General features: G+C 37.5%; 2 protein-coding genes across 3 annotated transcripts in view; one reads left to right on the forward strand and one right to left on the reverse strand.

Moving 5' to 3' along the window:
- Nucleotides 1-6,419: 6,419 nt before the first annotated feature.
- On the reverse strand, nt 6,420-10,216 carry LOC124262436. The gene has a single exon (XM_046696923.1). The coding sequence runs from the start codon at nt 9,794-9,796 to the stop codon at nt 8,387-8,389; it is 1,410 nt and encodes a 469-aa protein (XP_046552879.1). The 5' UTR covers nt 9,797-10,216; the 3' UTR covers nt 6,420-8,386.
- A 58-nt stretch (nt 10,217-10,274) lies between these two features.
- LOC124262416 (short transient receptor potential channel 4-associated protein-like) overlaps nt 10,275-16,359 on the forward strand; it is a 36,526-nt gene continuing 30,441 nt past the window's right edge. For both annotated transcript variants that reach the window (XM_046696899.1, XM_046696900.1), the window contains exons 1-4: nt 10,275-10,453; nt 14,717-14,839; nt 15,610-15,723; nt 16,174-16,234. In XM_046696899.1, the coding sequence (XP_046552855.1) occupies nt 10,352-10,453; nt 14,717-14,839; nt 15,610-15,723; nt 16,174-16,234 (400 nt within the window). In that variant the 5' untranslated portion in view covers nt 10,275-10,351. The remainder of the gene's footprint in view (nt 10,454-14,716; nt 14,840-15,609; nt 15,724-16,173; nt 16,235-16,359) is intronic.

Here is a 16,359-nt window from a genome sequence, read left to right on the forward strand (position 1 = left end):
GCACTGGCCTCTACCCTCGCCCTACGGTAACTGTTCCTTGAACCGCGATTATGGAAGGATGCTATTGGAAATCTAACATGGTATTTGCTAATCACTACCTAAGAGACATCACTACAGAAGATGTCTCTGGCATTCCTCCATTCGGACCACTGGTCCTCGCTCAGCAACTGACAGTCCCTGCGTGAAGCGTTAAAATATTAGCCTCACAAGATTAATATGTATTTTATACATACTCATCTAGCTTATAACTCTAAGGAGTTTTAGGGCTATGTATATATGTTCAGCTTAAGTATTCTACCTTAAGCATATACTTGGATATAGTCAATTTCAGTGCCTCTATCAGAGTCACCTATATATATATATATATAATTTATATGTATTGTTCAATATATTCATAATGTAATTCCCCTTTAATGGCTTTATATAACCTATGGTTTTCTTTATACAGGAAACATCCTAAATCTAAGGCTTCATGAAGTTCCGTGGGGATATTACAGTATATCTATACAAAATCACTAATTATAAATCCAAAGTATTCTGTTACCCACCTCCGTTCCGTTAGGATGCTACAAACAAAAGCATGAGTCAGGATAAGGAAAAATATGTAATTTTTAGAGTAAAATTGATATTTTATACTTATCCTGACTCATGAGGTTAACCCCTCCATCCTCCCCACATAACACTTTGGATTTCCCTGTAAATTCAAGTGTTGGGCTCAAGCTAAATCAGGAGAGAGTGGAGCACATGGCCAGAGGGTGGCGACACCTTTTCCATCCAGGGGAGACAAAGGGGAGCAACTTCGTGGTGAGTACCAATTAGTGATTTTATTTTGAAGGGAGCTTCAAATAAGGAGATACAAGTGTTCCACTATGTTAGCAAGAAGAAGAAGACAAGCAAAGAGCATGAGTCAGGATAAGTATAAAATATCAATTTTACTCTAAAAATTACATCATGCTGTTGATCACTGGATTGTCTGGTCCAGACTCGATTACTTACAGACCACTGCCATATAGCTGGAATACTGCTGAGTGTGTCATAAAACTAAACTCACTCACTCACTCATGTTATGTGGCTAATACAATAAGAACAACTCTTGACCTCCAAGATATTTTTTATGGATTTAAGCTTCTTTATTATTGTGGAAAATAATAAAAAAGCTTAAATCCATAAAAAATATCTAGGACATCTATATACACCGCTAAAAGACAACTCTTGACCTCATGTGATAGCTGCTTGTCAAAGACCTCAAGAATGAGGATTGTTAACTGACAGTGAGGCGTCTTCATGCTATCAACCACCAGTTTGTTGGTCAAGGCGTGGTTATTTAGAGGAAGATGTCTGACATTTAGTTATAAATACTCAGCGGAAAGACTGACAACTGTGAATGAGTATGGCGTGCTCATTTCAGACTGCATGAGTGAATGGTTGACTTGAAGTCACCATGAAAATAGTTGCAGAGATATTTTCTGGCATTATTTCACCAGTGCATAAAACACAGACACCTACCATATAAACTTCAAGACTGGTTAATTGGTTGGTTATTGTTTAATGCCACACTCAGCAATATTCCAGCAATAAGCGGCAGTCTGTAAATAATCAAATCTGGACCAGACATTCCAGTGATCAACAGCATGAACATTGATCTACGCAATTTGGATACAATGACATGTGTCAACCAAGTCAGCGAGTCTGACCCTCCGATCCCGTTAGTCGCCTCTTACGACAAGAATAGGTTGCTGAAGATCAATTCTAACCTGTATCTTCACGGGTTAAACTTCAAGAACCTATATCGGAGTGAATGCCTTGATCACTTCCAAATCAACATATATGTGTCTAAGAATTGAGCGTCAAAATGTTCCTGTACAAACATTTGTCATTGTATTAAGCTTCACACTTCTAGGCTTTCAGGTTGCAACAGCTATGTGTTGAAGTATTGGTGCTACGATCCAAGTGCTTCCATTCCTCACATATTGTAGAAGTGGAGCTTCAAATGTCTAAGCACATCCAACTCATCTTGTGGAACAAAACTTCAAAAATAACAGCATGTGCAATGTAACATTTTATTCTATTTTTATATGAAAAGAATTGGTGTATCAAACTCAAATCAAGATAAACATGATAAAATCAACAGCTCTGAATAATATATGAATAATATGAATATAATATCTTCACAATACTGCACTTCATATTGAGCAGGCAACATAATGCTGGATTATATCAACATGGAATATGAATCATGATATGTGCACCATAAGTCTTGACTACATGTATTAGGAACACAGAACTTCCACAGTCTTCAATAGTATTTCAGTTATTTCACTGTGCCAACATGGGAAGTAAACCCAATGTTAAGTTTAGGAAAGGTCAAACGTATTTGTGAGGTGTTTTAGTAACAACTAATGTCAGGCACGTCTTTACCTCAAGCTGATTTCTTAGATGGAGATCAATACAACATATACATTCTGTGGAAATATCATCTTGGGTCAGTGACTTGGTCAAATTTAGATCCTTTCTTGAATTTCAAAATTTTGACTTTTTCACTATTCTGATACTACTTCTGCAAAAGGTCGAGTCAAAAGTGTCAAACTTGCAAGTGACCTTTCACAAAATGGTTCTCGGTCAGCCATTAGAACATGTCAGACACACTTTTCATACCAATGAATTATAAACTTTGACAGTGGGACAGAAGAGGCCTTATTCTACCTCGACCCTTGTTAATCTGGACAACTGGCTACATCCACATTAACAGGGTTTAACTGTAGTGTACTTACCCTTACTCAGTACTACCTCATCTCAATGTTATCATCTGACCACAGGATAGGTTTTGTGTTCATTACTGCACTTTGAAATCTTTCAAGGTACAGACATTACAAAATGATTAATACCAACCAGCTTATAGCAAGTACATTGTTTAGAAATGTGTTGATGTTAACTCTATACAGTTAATACTGAATGTATATAGTGAATAAAATGAACATAGAAAATAACAATCTCTGAACATACACAAACAAAACTTTAAATGTATTGCTGTCCATGTTTCTTAAAAAACAAAGTCCGTTTGAGACAAAATGATACCGACATAAAAAACAAAAACAAATCGACATAAAAGAATCAAACCAACGCGGACTGCAATAAAAACGACAGACCAACTCTAGAAAAAAATTGCATAATTTGTGTCACAAAATAAAAAAGTTGTTTAAAAAACTGTCATCATTTATTTGTGTGTTTTCCAAGTTTGTTACAAGGGCGCATTGGCAACTAAAGGAACAGCGCGAAAAAGCGACATGCATGTGCATTAGTGACGTCAGAGACTTGTGATTACTGCTGATTGACAAAGTGAGAGAAAATGAAAGTCTATAATTTACAAAGTCTATGATTTCTTCCAGGATGAAAATGACAGGGGGTGACCCAAGTATGCAATTACTAAGTACATACAGCGCACTGCCTGTGCAGCTGGGGTACGTGTCATCTCGCCAGCTCAAAGGTTTGTTGAGAACCCGTTAACGCACGTGCATCTCGCTTTTCGTGCTATTCCTTTAGTTGCCAATGCGCCCTTGTAACAAACTTGGAAAACACACAAATATATGATGACAGTTTCTTAAACAACTTTTTTATTTTTGTGACAAAAATTATGCAATTTTTTTATAGAGTTGGTCTGTTTTTATTGCAGTCCGCGTTGGTTTGATTCTTTTATGTTTATTTGTTTTTGTGTTAGATTGCAATTCATCGGTATCATTTTGTCTCAAAACGGACTGTAGAAGAAAACTGTTTTCAGTTTGCTTCACATATGAACAACCTTCAAACAGCTTCAAGTACAACATATGCGACACCATTTACATGGTGGAATACAAATATATCATATACTACCCACATAAAGTTAAGGAACTCCTGATGTTTCATGACTAGTTAATCTTGGATGTCATGACAGATTAACTATGATCAAACGAAGAATGACATATTAACTATTCATTTGAAAAGTTCAGGTGTTCTTGACTTCCGTTGAGTAGTATCTAACATGTTCAGTTTTCAGGCATTAACAAATCATGCATTGCAAGGCATTCCCATTTGGGAGATTGAATACAAGATGTATGAAGTTGTATAAGTCTTCAGCGATGCACCAAGGCTACAAGACCGTCGGGAGCAAATGTTGCATCACATCCGCCATGTTGCAGGTAGAAATATGCATGTGTGTAACATAGACTTACGCTTAGTCTCTGAATAGGTATAAATTTTATAGTAACAAATAAACCCATTGAAATTGAAAAGGACCCCCAGGGAGAGCAGAGATTTAGAACCTGAGTAAATATAGGCTTGCTTCATTTTACCATTGCAGGGAGGGCTAGGCAGTAGGGAATATAATGTGGTTCGGGAACTGTGAGACAGACTACATTGCAGGGAGGGCTAGGCAGTAGGGAAAATAATGTGGTTCGGGAACTGTGAGACAGACTAGTTTGTAATAGGATGCTAGGTGATTGTTAGTTAAACATCTGTGACTTGCATCAATGCATTATGATTAATAAAATGATTCCCTGAAAATGACCTCATTTGCATATGAGATGGTGATAGCACATAGGTAACATAATCAACTTCATGTGGATTATAATAAATTTTGTTCACCAAATTCTCCTTCCAAACAGCAGTGAACGACAATAACCAAAACCTCCTCAGTCTGCTAACATACTGAGTATACTTAAAGCTTTAACCATGTTTGATGTTATAGATCCCTGTTGGAAGCATACTGACCTAGATCATATTGGGGCCTTGGTGCATCTCTGAGTCTTCTAGTTCTTGTACCAAGTGAGGCACATACAGGGCTTTCACTATAGTGAAAGGCAGACTGGCATTGCATAAATAAAGGCACTAGCTCTATGAACAAGGGTGATAGGGTGACGCTTGATTGTGGGGTTGGCATCTACACCAACATATTGCATATATGAATACACAATGCCATTTAGAAAGTGGTCAAATGTTATATATGTTATATTTGGGATTACACTTTCTTAGTAAAGTACAGATTCTAGTACTTTTGTTGGGTTGAGTCCTATCCAGGATTCGAACCCACACCCTCAGAGTCAGGCACCTAATCCCCTGCACACAAAGTCAGATGCCTATTCCACTCAGCCACCGCGGCTTCCACAAAAATGGAAGTTGTACAACTGGTAGTCAAGACCACAGACTTTGTGTACCCCTCTGATAAGTGTAAGTTGGCACAGCTCCCAGAGCCGAAAGCTATGAATACCCAATGCCATTTAAAAGTGGTCAAATGTAACATATATTATATTTGGGATTACACTTTCTAAGTAAATGTTGCATATATTGTAAAAAAGAAATTGTACAGCCATAGAACTATCACTCTTGTTCGTCACAAGGCTTCTAAATGCCACTCAAAGAAGAAATTAGCTCCATAGAATAGATAGATAGAATCATACAGGACATGAAGAATTCAACTCAAAACATACTGTTACATAGCGGAAATATCTGTGACCTTGAGACCTGTATCTGTTGATATGGCTTCTGGTGTCCCCTGCCGTGATGTTGCTGGAATATTGCTAAAAGCGGCATAAAACCAAAACTCTGTCAGTCAGTCAGTTACACTCTACAATATTCAAGCTGCATGACGACAGTCTGTAAATAACAGTCTGGACCAGACAATCCAGTAACTGACATCATGAACAATCCAACTGGGATATGATGACATTGATCAACCTAGTTTATATGTTACCTGGCCAAATGATCCTTACCTGACAACTAATAATCACTACTTGTCACATGATCAAGTATAAAATTTTACTCTAACGGGAATACTTTTCATACAGATATGCTCTTGAGCTATATGTGAATATCATCAGTAGGGAATGCATGTATGGAGTTTACACATTAATACAATCACCGTTCTTGTTATCTGATACACTGCTTGTCCTGTTATTGCATCACAGTTAATCATCGGTATGGGCCATCTCAAACTAATCATGCACACCCTAGTTAATCATCGGTATGGGACACATCAAGATAATCATGCACACCACAGTTAATCATCAGTATGGGTGAAATCAAGATAATCATGCACACCACAGGTAATCACCATTATAGGCTGTATCAAGATAATCATGCACACCACAGGTAATCACCATTATAGGCTGTATCAAGATAATCATGCACACCACAGTTAATCATCAGTATGGGTGAAATCAAGATAATCATGCACACCACAGGTAATCACCATTATAGGCTGTATCAAGATAATCATGCACACCACAGGTAATCACCATTATAGGCTGTATCAAGATAATCATGCACACCACAGTTAATCATCAGTATGGGTGAAATCAAGATAATCATGCACACCACAGGTAATCACCATTATAGGCTGTATCAAGATAATCATGCACACCACAGGTAATCATCAGTATGGGTGAAATCAAGATAATCATGCACACCACAGGTAATCACCATTATAGGCTGTATCAAGATAATCATGCACACCACAAGTAATCACCATTATAGGCTGTATCAAGATAATCATGCACACCACAGGTAATCACCATTATAGGCTGTATCAAGATAATCATGCACACCACAGGTAATCACCATTATAGGCTGTATCAAGATAATCATGCACACCACAGTTAATCATCAGTATGGGTGAAATCAAGATAATCATGCACACCACAGGTAATCACCATTATAGGCTGTATCAAGATAACAATGCACATCATAGTTAATCATCACTATTTGCCATATCAAGGTAATCATCACGATAAGACCTTATCAAGATAATCATTCACATCATAATTAATCATCGGTATGGGCCATATCAAGATAATCATGCACACCATGTGCAGGCCGCATCACTGTGAATCATGCACAGCACAGACCATATCACAGTTAATCATGCATAGCACAGGCTGTTTCCCAGCTAATCATGCAGATCACAGGCCCGATGGTAGTTAATCATGCAGAGAACAAGCAGTTAAACTAACTTTATAAACAGCTTTGAATACATGTACACATGATTTACTGATTATCAGCTAAGTAAAACTGTTTCTACTGGCAGTGAGTATTAAATATCCAAACCACTGTACTCAGTACTAACAAGATACATCTTTTTGCACATAATCCTGCTTTAACAACTCCTTTGGAAGGCACTGATGAAAAGTGTTCTCATCACAAATGGACATGCAGCTTGTATCATATGTAGAACAGATGATGAGGAACAAGATGAACAGCTGATGAATGCAACTTCACGATGTCAAAAATGTCAGGCACAGCTGGAATTGTGATCATCATGCAAGACAACACACAACTTGTCGAAATGTTGTTTGCATCAGAAGACTGAAGGCAAATCTTTATATTGCATGAACTGACACCCTCAAGTTCCCGCATGAACATTGGGTATTGACATCATGAACAGTGTCCCACCATAAACATGATAAACATGCACACTAAACATTGCACATCCACATCATGAACACGTTGCCTTTACTTCATGAACATGTTGCCTTCACATCATGAACATGTAGCCTTCACATCATGAACATGTTGCCTTCACATCATGAACATGTTTCTTCATGAACATGCATCTTCAATGTCTTCACATCAAAACAGTCTTCATGTCAGTTAATATCACGAATACTGACACAATCATGAACACTGGTCTTCAAAGCATCATGAACACAATTATAATCATCACAAGATCCTGAACATGAAATAAGGAAGAACGTCAATAATTTCCCTGAACTTTAAACCTAATATGGAGCAGGTAACATACCAACATAATAAGCTTTCATGATAACTGTCAAGTAGCTGTCTTCATAAACTACTTAGAAAAACTGGGAGTTCATGTAAAGAAAGAATAGTAGTTACAACTACTTGCTAAAAAACATAAACAGTAAGAATGATAGTACAAATGCAATACTTCTACACAATTCTTCTGGTGAATACACAAATATGAACCAGAGCTGTGATACAACTGTCCTGATACGATATTTATCAGCACAGTACACAAAACTTACATTCTCCATGTAACCGAGCTGTATTCCATCATTGAAGGAAATGAATGTAGACTTAATCATAATTGTAGATTTGAGTTGATCAGTGGGTAGAGTGCTGTGTATACCAGCTGAAATAGTTTCAGAAATAATTTTCTCACTTTTAGTTTTATATATGTGAACATCACTGTATACTGAGTGTGGTATTACAGTAATTACTACAATTGTATTTAGGCCAGTGTATCGTAACGAATCAAAATTGGTATTCATTTACCAAGCACATATATATGTTGTAATTACAGGTATTGATTTTAAAACTGTCCATTTCAATAGCAATCCAGGAAATTAATGACAGTTTAGTTCATATTTTTAACCACCCGATAAAAGATCCTGCATATCTAAAGTAATCTGTAATTTGTAACAGACACTTCTAGTCTTCTCCCTGAAATCTCTGGCAAGTTTGGGTCTCGGACATTTCTACCTCGAGGATGGTGAGCACTTCTATCATCACATAAAGCCTTACTATCTACATCACTGAGATTAACATCATCTACAGCCACTGATGACACAAAACGACCTCCAATTCTTCTTCCAAGTGGCAGTTTGGATGTTCCAAGGATGCCTGAATTCTCCTGCTTGCCTTTTATGATCTGACCAATGTATGCGTTTGATGTTTCTGAAAGAGGTAGTATCCGAAGTGTATCAACATCAGCCTCAGAATTATTCCCACTTTGTTTTCGGGGTTGGCTGTTGTTTTCACTCATGTCACCACCTCCAGATTCATTAAGTGTCTGTTCAGGGAATCTCACCAAATCTTCTTTCATTCGCTGCTGTGGTGTAATCTTTTCAAGTGGTCTTAACGCGTCCTGGCGGCCAACTGGAGTGATGATGAAGGCGCTTTGAACACTCTGTGTATCATGTGAGGCTCTTGCAGTAACGTCGCTCAGTTTCTTGTTCTGTTTTCCTTTCATTAAATTAAAAGGAAACATTCTAGTCTGTTCATCCTGGCTTTTCCTAAGCTGAGAATCTCTCTTAATTTCTTCATCAAGTTCATCTAGACGGGATGATATATTTTCTATGTACAAATCACTAGCACTCTTCACCAAACTGGAATATGGTGATGTTGTTGTTCTTCTGTGTCCTTCTGATGTTGTACTTTGGGATCTTTTAGTACGATTACCCTCTGAAATACTCTCATCTGGAACAGACTTTCTACTGAAATCCCTTTTCATCAGTCGTTTTATTTCTCTTTGCATGTACCTGGTCTTCAGTGAAGGTGAGACTCTTTCAGCATTTTTCCTTCTTACCGTGTACCAGTCCCGGTCTTCTTTGCAAAATTTATGCAACCGATACTGGCCATTATTCTGAACATATCTGTAGGTAACAGGTTCAACATTAGCTTTCCACACAGGCTGTGTCTCATGTTCTTTCTTTTTGACATTATCAATACTCTTCCCAGCTGAGTTTGCAACTTTGTACTTTCCTGACTCCGCATGTTTTTGCCTTTTCTTTTGCGTGTGATATTTCGGATTTGGGGCGACATCCTTCCATCCAGTCACAGATTCCTCCCAGTCATCAGAATATATGTTATGTATACTGTAATATGGGTACAGACCTTCTTCACTTGACCCCAGCAAAGTATATAGTAAATTTACTTTTGATGTCGAACTTTCTTCCTGGTGTTTGCCTTCTTCATCGGGAATTACACAATGAGCGAAATGGTATTCCGAGTTTTGAAATTCATCCTCATTGTCATCGAATTCGTCAGTCTCCGATGCAGATTCACTTGTTGATTCCTGGTCCGACATTTCTGTGAACTATCATCGAATAAACTTGTTGTTTTGGGTATAAATACGGCTATCACAAAGAATAACTGGCACAATCTTCGGGTGGAAACGTTTCATAACTGCTGTTGCACTTCAGTCCAAACTATGCATGGCCCCAGTCGCAATAATTGTTAAACCTCAACATGATTACACAAGTAACAATTGCAGACCACCATGTCACACGAAAACATCATCTTCATTTTGTTTTGACAGATGAGGTTTTGGTGGTCGCCATTTTAGCTTCATATTCACCAAGGGCAACGGAGCAATAGGCTTCAAATTATTGATTGTTGTCGCAATATCAACAACATCATGTATGAAAATATAGATGCAAATACATTTTTAAAAACTGAAGCGAATATTTAATGAAAAGTGGTACGAAATCAAAGATATATTTCAAGAAAAAAGATGAATGCGCATGTGCGATCTTCTTTTCCGGGTCAGAAAGGCATTGCGCATGCGTGCAAAAATTACCCGCCTGGAGTTAGACCATCTTTCACATCATTTGTAGGCTGGGTTTTTGCACAGCGTAATAAAATGTTGCGACACAAAAGTCAAAAAGGCTTGAGTAGAAAGTCTATATTTCAATCCTATGAAAGCTGGCAGTATACCGGTATTGGCTACACCCGGATAAGCCAGGTTTGTATCCGGCGAAAGCCTGTTAACTTTCAGAAAATGAACTTCCTGCGAGAAAGAAAGTGTAAAGCACTCAGATATGGGCGAAATTAAAGATCGAACTTTATAAAGTGTGTTATGTGGTAGTTCTGATTGCTTTACTCTCATAGAAATTGCTGACATCGGTGCTTCTAGGAAATACGCACTTTTTCTCATATGTTCCTTTATTGAAAAAAAATCCAATTTCAGTGTTTACTTGTGACTTGTCCTTTTGCCCTTTTCACTCATCAGATTTTATTTTGGATACATCACATGCTGTGTTATCTGATATCAGTAATAGTGACAGAGAACTTCAGAATTACAGCTCATGCAGTATTCTCAATGGTTGCAGTTTTAGTAAGTGCAGACTAGAACCAAACAATGTACCAGTTGTGAAAGGTAGATATAGATGGGCCTCAGATTTCAGACACATCTGGATTTTATATGTACAGTACATAACAGTTGTGCCCTCATGTCAAATCAGGAATAATAAGCCAATCAAAATATCATTTGCAATGTCTCATGCCTCGCACAAACTTTGATATTTAATTTGGTAAAGATACGGACAGTTAGCCTTTGGAGAATTTGCTTTATCAGTTAAGAGTTCTGCCCATAACCGCCACTTGAAATGTTTTCTGTTTATTTGGATTATTTCGAGGGGTTAGGGTTACATTTTGTTAGATAAAAAAATCTATTCTTAGGCATGGAATGATAATAACAAAACAGCGGTTACAGGCGGAAATCTTTCCCTTTATCATATGAGTATAAAGGACTAGACTAAAATATTAGTTTGTCACTTATAGGTCACACGTCAGTAAGATGTGAAAGATTTGATCAGTCTTAAACTTGCCTTTCAGATTGTTAGCCCAACAAGCTAATTGACTGAATTATGTCCACACTATTGAAATGCAAATTTATCTAGTGTTTCCAATGAGGATGAACACTTAGAAAGGTTAAGGAGAGCCATGGTATCCCGTCACTTTAGTCTGCATAGACTTATGACGAATTTCAATTCCAATTGTTACCCTCATTGCATTTTGTAATCAACACCAAGAACTTAGGAATGGATAAGATAAAAATAAGTGAAAAACATCTCCAGGCGTTTGACATGTAATTCACGAGTAAACATTATGAATGACAGTATTTAATAATTTACAGTGTCGTTTTGTAAAGGAAAAGCACAACTGAACCTTTTGAATCATTTGATGTTACTGAACAAATGTAGCGAGTGAATAGTGGCTTGTTATAAAGTTTTGTGACACCCAACAATTTCATCCTTTTTCAAACTTTTTCAACTGAAAATTTGAATGTTAAAAAACAAACAATAATATGTGGCAACTTGTTTGAGTGGCATTTAGAAGTTGGTGAGATGAACAACAAGGAGAGTTCTATGGGTATACAACTTCTTTAATATAAAGTTTGCTTGCTTTGATGTTTCGTCTGACATCCTTTAAAATGCATTAAAAACTGACAACCTCCATACGTCCCTTTCACAGTTTTTCCCTATTTTCACTACAAGCCTTATTTATTTATTGCCAAAGATGTCCACAGATTATTGTTAAAACCAGTGACTTTCAAATGTGTACGAGATCAATAAGTATCTATTGTCTACATCCCAATACATAATAATAAAAATTACTGAAGACTAAGAACACAACTCCATATTATTATAGTTCCCATGAAGAATCTTTTTAATTGTAAGTCTTTAGTTAAAATTGAAAATGGTTTCATAAGTGTCTGTATTCATGTATGTAAATATGGATTGTCAGTAAGGCTGTTACGATTCACTCGCATATTCGGTGAATCGAACCGTAGCCCTTCATGAATTCAATTCGTTATTCGTGGTCACCAGAACCGAATATTCATGAATATTTACAATTGCTTTAAGGGAGTGTGTTTTACTTGAACACGTATGTCCTTTTTCAAAATGAGATATGCAAGAATGCATTATGTACTAGCCTTGTAGCGCAAGTCATGTTAGTTTGCCAAGGCCGCACATGGTGCTGTCGACTATAACTATTACATACCAAATTTGAGTGTCATGAGATGACTGGTTATTGCTGTGACAAATTAACACTGTCAACATGGGCAATCAATATTGTGCATCAATCACTTAACTACAATATTGTATTCGTGAATAACCATTCGTATTCTTTACCCAATATTCGTGATACATATCATATTCACAACATAGTGTATTCGTTACAGCCCTAATTGTCAGCACCATACCTGTGCTCATGAGTTCCACCAAACTGGTAAATGTGTAAGACCCTATCATTAAGGGTTTAATTTTAATTGTTTCAACCTTTTAGCAGTATGGTTACAAGGACTGCAATGAATCCACTTTGATGTGAATATGATACATATCACAAATGTTTGACAAAGTATATTGGGTAATGAATACAATACCAAAGCAATAGTTGATGTATTATTAATTTCAGTGAAAAAATAACAAAATACATTCTTTGATATGTTTTAACCATTAAGTCAATGTTAAGTTATCACAAAAATGTATCAGACTATTGACCACTCTCCTGCCTGGCTTGGATATACAGTCAAATCCCGATGAGTCGAATGCCGGTGTCTCGAATATTATGCATAACTCGAAGTACCTGTCGGTCCCGACCATTCCCTGTTATAGTTGTCATCATTTGAATACCGGTTACACGAATTCGTCTCATAAATACACACGATGACTCGAGAAGGAAATTTGGTCCCATGAGATTCAAACAACAGCAATCTTGTATACATAAGCCGAAGTCAGTCAATGAGAAGTTGATTGGTGTAGCAAACTGATCCAATTAACAAACCAGCGCGGCTCACACCTTTCCGCCATTGACGGGTGAGTTCAAAAGGCAGATTAGTGATTTTACGGAAATCACTGTCTGTGCTAATCAGACTGGAACTGATAAGGTGTCCCTATTAGTGATATGGAAATCATTAGATAAACAAATGCTTAGGCGGAGGAATTAGGACTGGATCATCATTTTTTCTACCCTCATAGACATACCTATGTCTCGAATACATCGATAAGTCGAATTTATTACTTGGTCCCCAGCTCATTGATTCTGATTCCATCATCAGGGATTTGACTGTATACAACAATGTAAAACTTTGTATCGATTCACTGTGTCTGCGATCCCATGGATCAATGCATCAATGTGTATCTTTGAATCGTCACACCACTATAAATAAGACCCAATTCACATAAAAACATTCCTTTAGAAATGCATGAGTATTTGATTCTCGTGACCATAAATAGCAAATTGAATTCGCCCAATTCATGAAGGAATACAGTTCGATTTGCCAATTGTGCAAGGGGATCGTAGCAGTCGTAATGGTTACATATAATTTTTCCATTCATTCTGGTGTAAAATCAGAAAGTCAGGCCAATATTGTATATACTACAAGTAATCCCAAACATTTGAAATGATCTTTTATGGACATTTTAAGAAAACTATTTTATTGGGTAAACATAATAAGCTAAGTGTACTTCATTTGTAGAAATCCTTTAATTGTCTTGTGACAGCATTTAATTTTAATGTGGGCATGAATGGTTTCTGCATGTCTTCATGTGCGTTGATCAGCTCAGATTCATGTCAAGCATCACTGTAGTTACAAGCATCATACTTTGTTTTCTCAACATTTGATGTGCAAAAAGTACTTTGCCATGATAGAGAGAATGGTCTGTGCATGTCAGATGAGCGCATGTTCACTGATTATAGTAACATTAATATGACATCAAAAAGCTATCAAAATGTTCATTGGCGCGCAGTCATTGAGTCTTCATGAGCTGATTTGCAGTCCGGAACAACTGGCAATCAGGGAAAAATGTCAAATTATATTTTTCCGACTTCTTATGTGAAGTTTAAAGTTCTGTGTTCAGAAATATTTTGCAGTAGTCATTTTGAATATTTAATTGAAGACCACTAGAATTTAGGCCGCATTGGCAACTGCTTTAGTCAGTTGCCACTTAGATTCCTGAATCTGACATTAAGCTTACATGCATTGTTAAACCAAGGTTACTTACTTTTGCCTTATTGACTTCACTTAAAGTAAGTCAAAACTCTTTGCTTTCATGTATGAAACTGATGCTCTGAAATTAAGTTATCTTAAAACGTTTGCGAGTGCTTACTCCATAATAAAAGGTACAAAGTCAAGTTGGATTTGTGGACTTGACTGCCATGATTTGTTTATCAACTTTCTAAAATACCTGTGTCAGTGTTTGATTCTGTTCCCTCCTTTCAGCTCCCCCCTCACATCTTGGGGAAGATTGGCGAACAACAGGAAGTGGCTGAACTCATCCAGTCACTTGACCAGTACAGTGTACAACTTGGATTTGACTGTGATGAATGTCTCAAAAGTCTTAAGGTAGGTCTTGTTGAAGGTTGCCTTGTTAGACCCTGTTAGACCCTGATAGTCTAGAGATCATACGTTCTGACGGGGAAACAGTGTGTTTGGTCACTACCACAACTCATTTTTGTTGATCGGGAAAATTGTTAGTCTGTATTGATCCACTTGACAAGGGCCGGTGGGGTAGCCTAGTGGTTAAAGCGTTGGCTCGTCACGCCGAAGACACAGGTTTGAATCCCCACATGGGTACATTGTGTGAAGCCCATTTCTGGTGTCCCCAGTTGTGATGTTGCTGGAATATTGCTAAAAGCGGCGTAAAACTAAACTCACTCAGTCAGTCAGTCAGTCAGTATATAGATGTTGATGTTGTTGATCAATGGATTGTCTGGTCCAGAATTGAGTATTTACAGACCGCTGCCTGCCATATAGCTGGAAAACCAAACTCAGTCAGTCAGTCCACTTGACAAGGTTTTGTATGAAGTTGGCAATGAATATTCATTTTAGAGCTTTAGAAGTTCTTGGCATATGAATCTTTTCTGTCATACTTCTATCACATGCCTTTGAGTGTATGAAGTGTAGAAGAAGAAAAAAAAATTTCCTTCTTCAGAGATTCAGAAAGCTTCGTTGTCAGGGATTTTGGTGTAGTGCTGTATAATCTTGATTATCCTGTAAGGTATAATTAAGACACACTTTTTTCGACATCCATAGTAGTAAACTTTTATCTGCAGGGCAGCTAATTGAGGCTGGTATTTGTTTATTCATTGACATCTTTGTTGTCTTGATTGCAGAAGCTTCTTGGTAAGCTGATGAACTTTGAACCCAGACGATCTCAGGATGAAGGTCCCCAAGACCAAAAACAGGACAAGTTTGCTGTGGAGTTCTTTGAGCTGGGAGGAGTTGATGTACGCTTTGTTCATTCTTTGGTCTTTAAGTGTGCCACTTGTACAATATTATCTCAGTACAAGGGATGCTACCCGTGAAGATCAGGGTTAGAATTGGTCTTCAGTAACCCATGCTTGTCGTAAGAGGCGACTAACGGTAGGTCAGGCTTGCTGACTTGGTTGACACTTGTCATCGGATCCCAACTGTGTAGATCGATCATGCTGTTGATCACTGGAATGTCTTGTCCAGACTCGATTACAGATCGCCGCCATACAGCTGGAATATTGCTGAGTGCGGCATTGAACAACAACCAAAACAAAGGGTGCAGCCTCTGGCATTCATTTGATAAATCATGTAGAGAATTTTCTTATGCTGGAGTAGTACTTTCTTTAGACCCTAAAAAATGTCTACAGTATTTTGAACAAAATATTTTGTTTCTGTTTCTAATATTGAACATATTTGTTCCCCAGGTGTTGTTGCGATTGCTCATCTTCGGCTCGCTCTTCCCACACCCAGTTAGACATGGCAAAGGTAAGTATTAGTAGCTGACTGTTTGATCTCAGACAAGAATCTTGATAGATTGATCCTTTCATGGCCTCTGATGTTGAATTTCCTGTTAAACAATGTAGTTTACAACCCCAGTACCCTTCGTTGTT

The sequence above is a fragment of the Haliotis rubra genome, unplaced genomic scaffold (assembly GCF_003918875.1).
Source record: "Haliotis rubra isolate DU_JTF1 unplaced genomic scaffold, ASM391887v1 Scf838, whole genome shotgun sequence".
NCBI lineage: Eukaryota > Metazoa > Mollusca > Gastropoda > Lepetellida > Haliotidae > Haliotis > Haliotis rubra.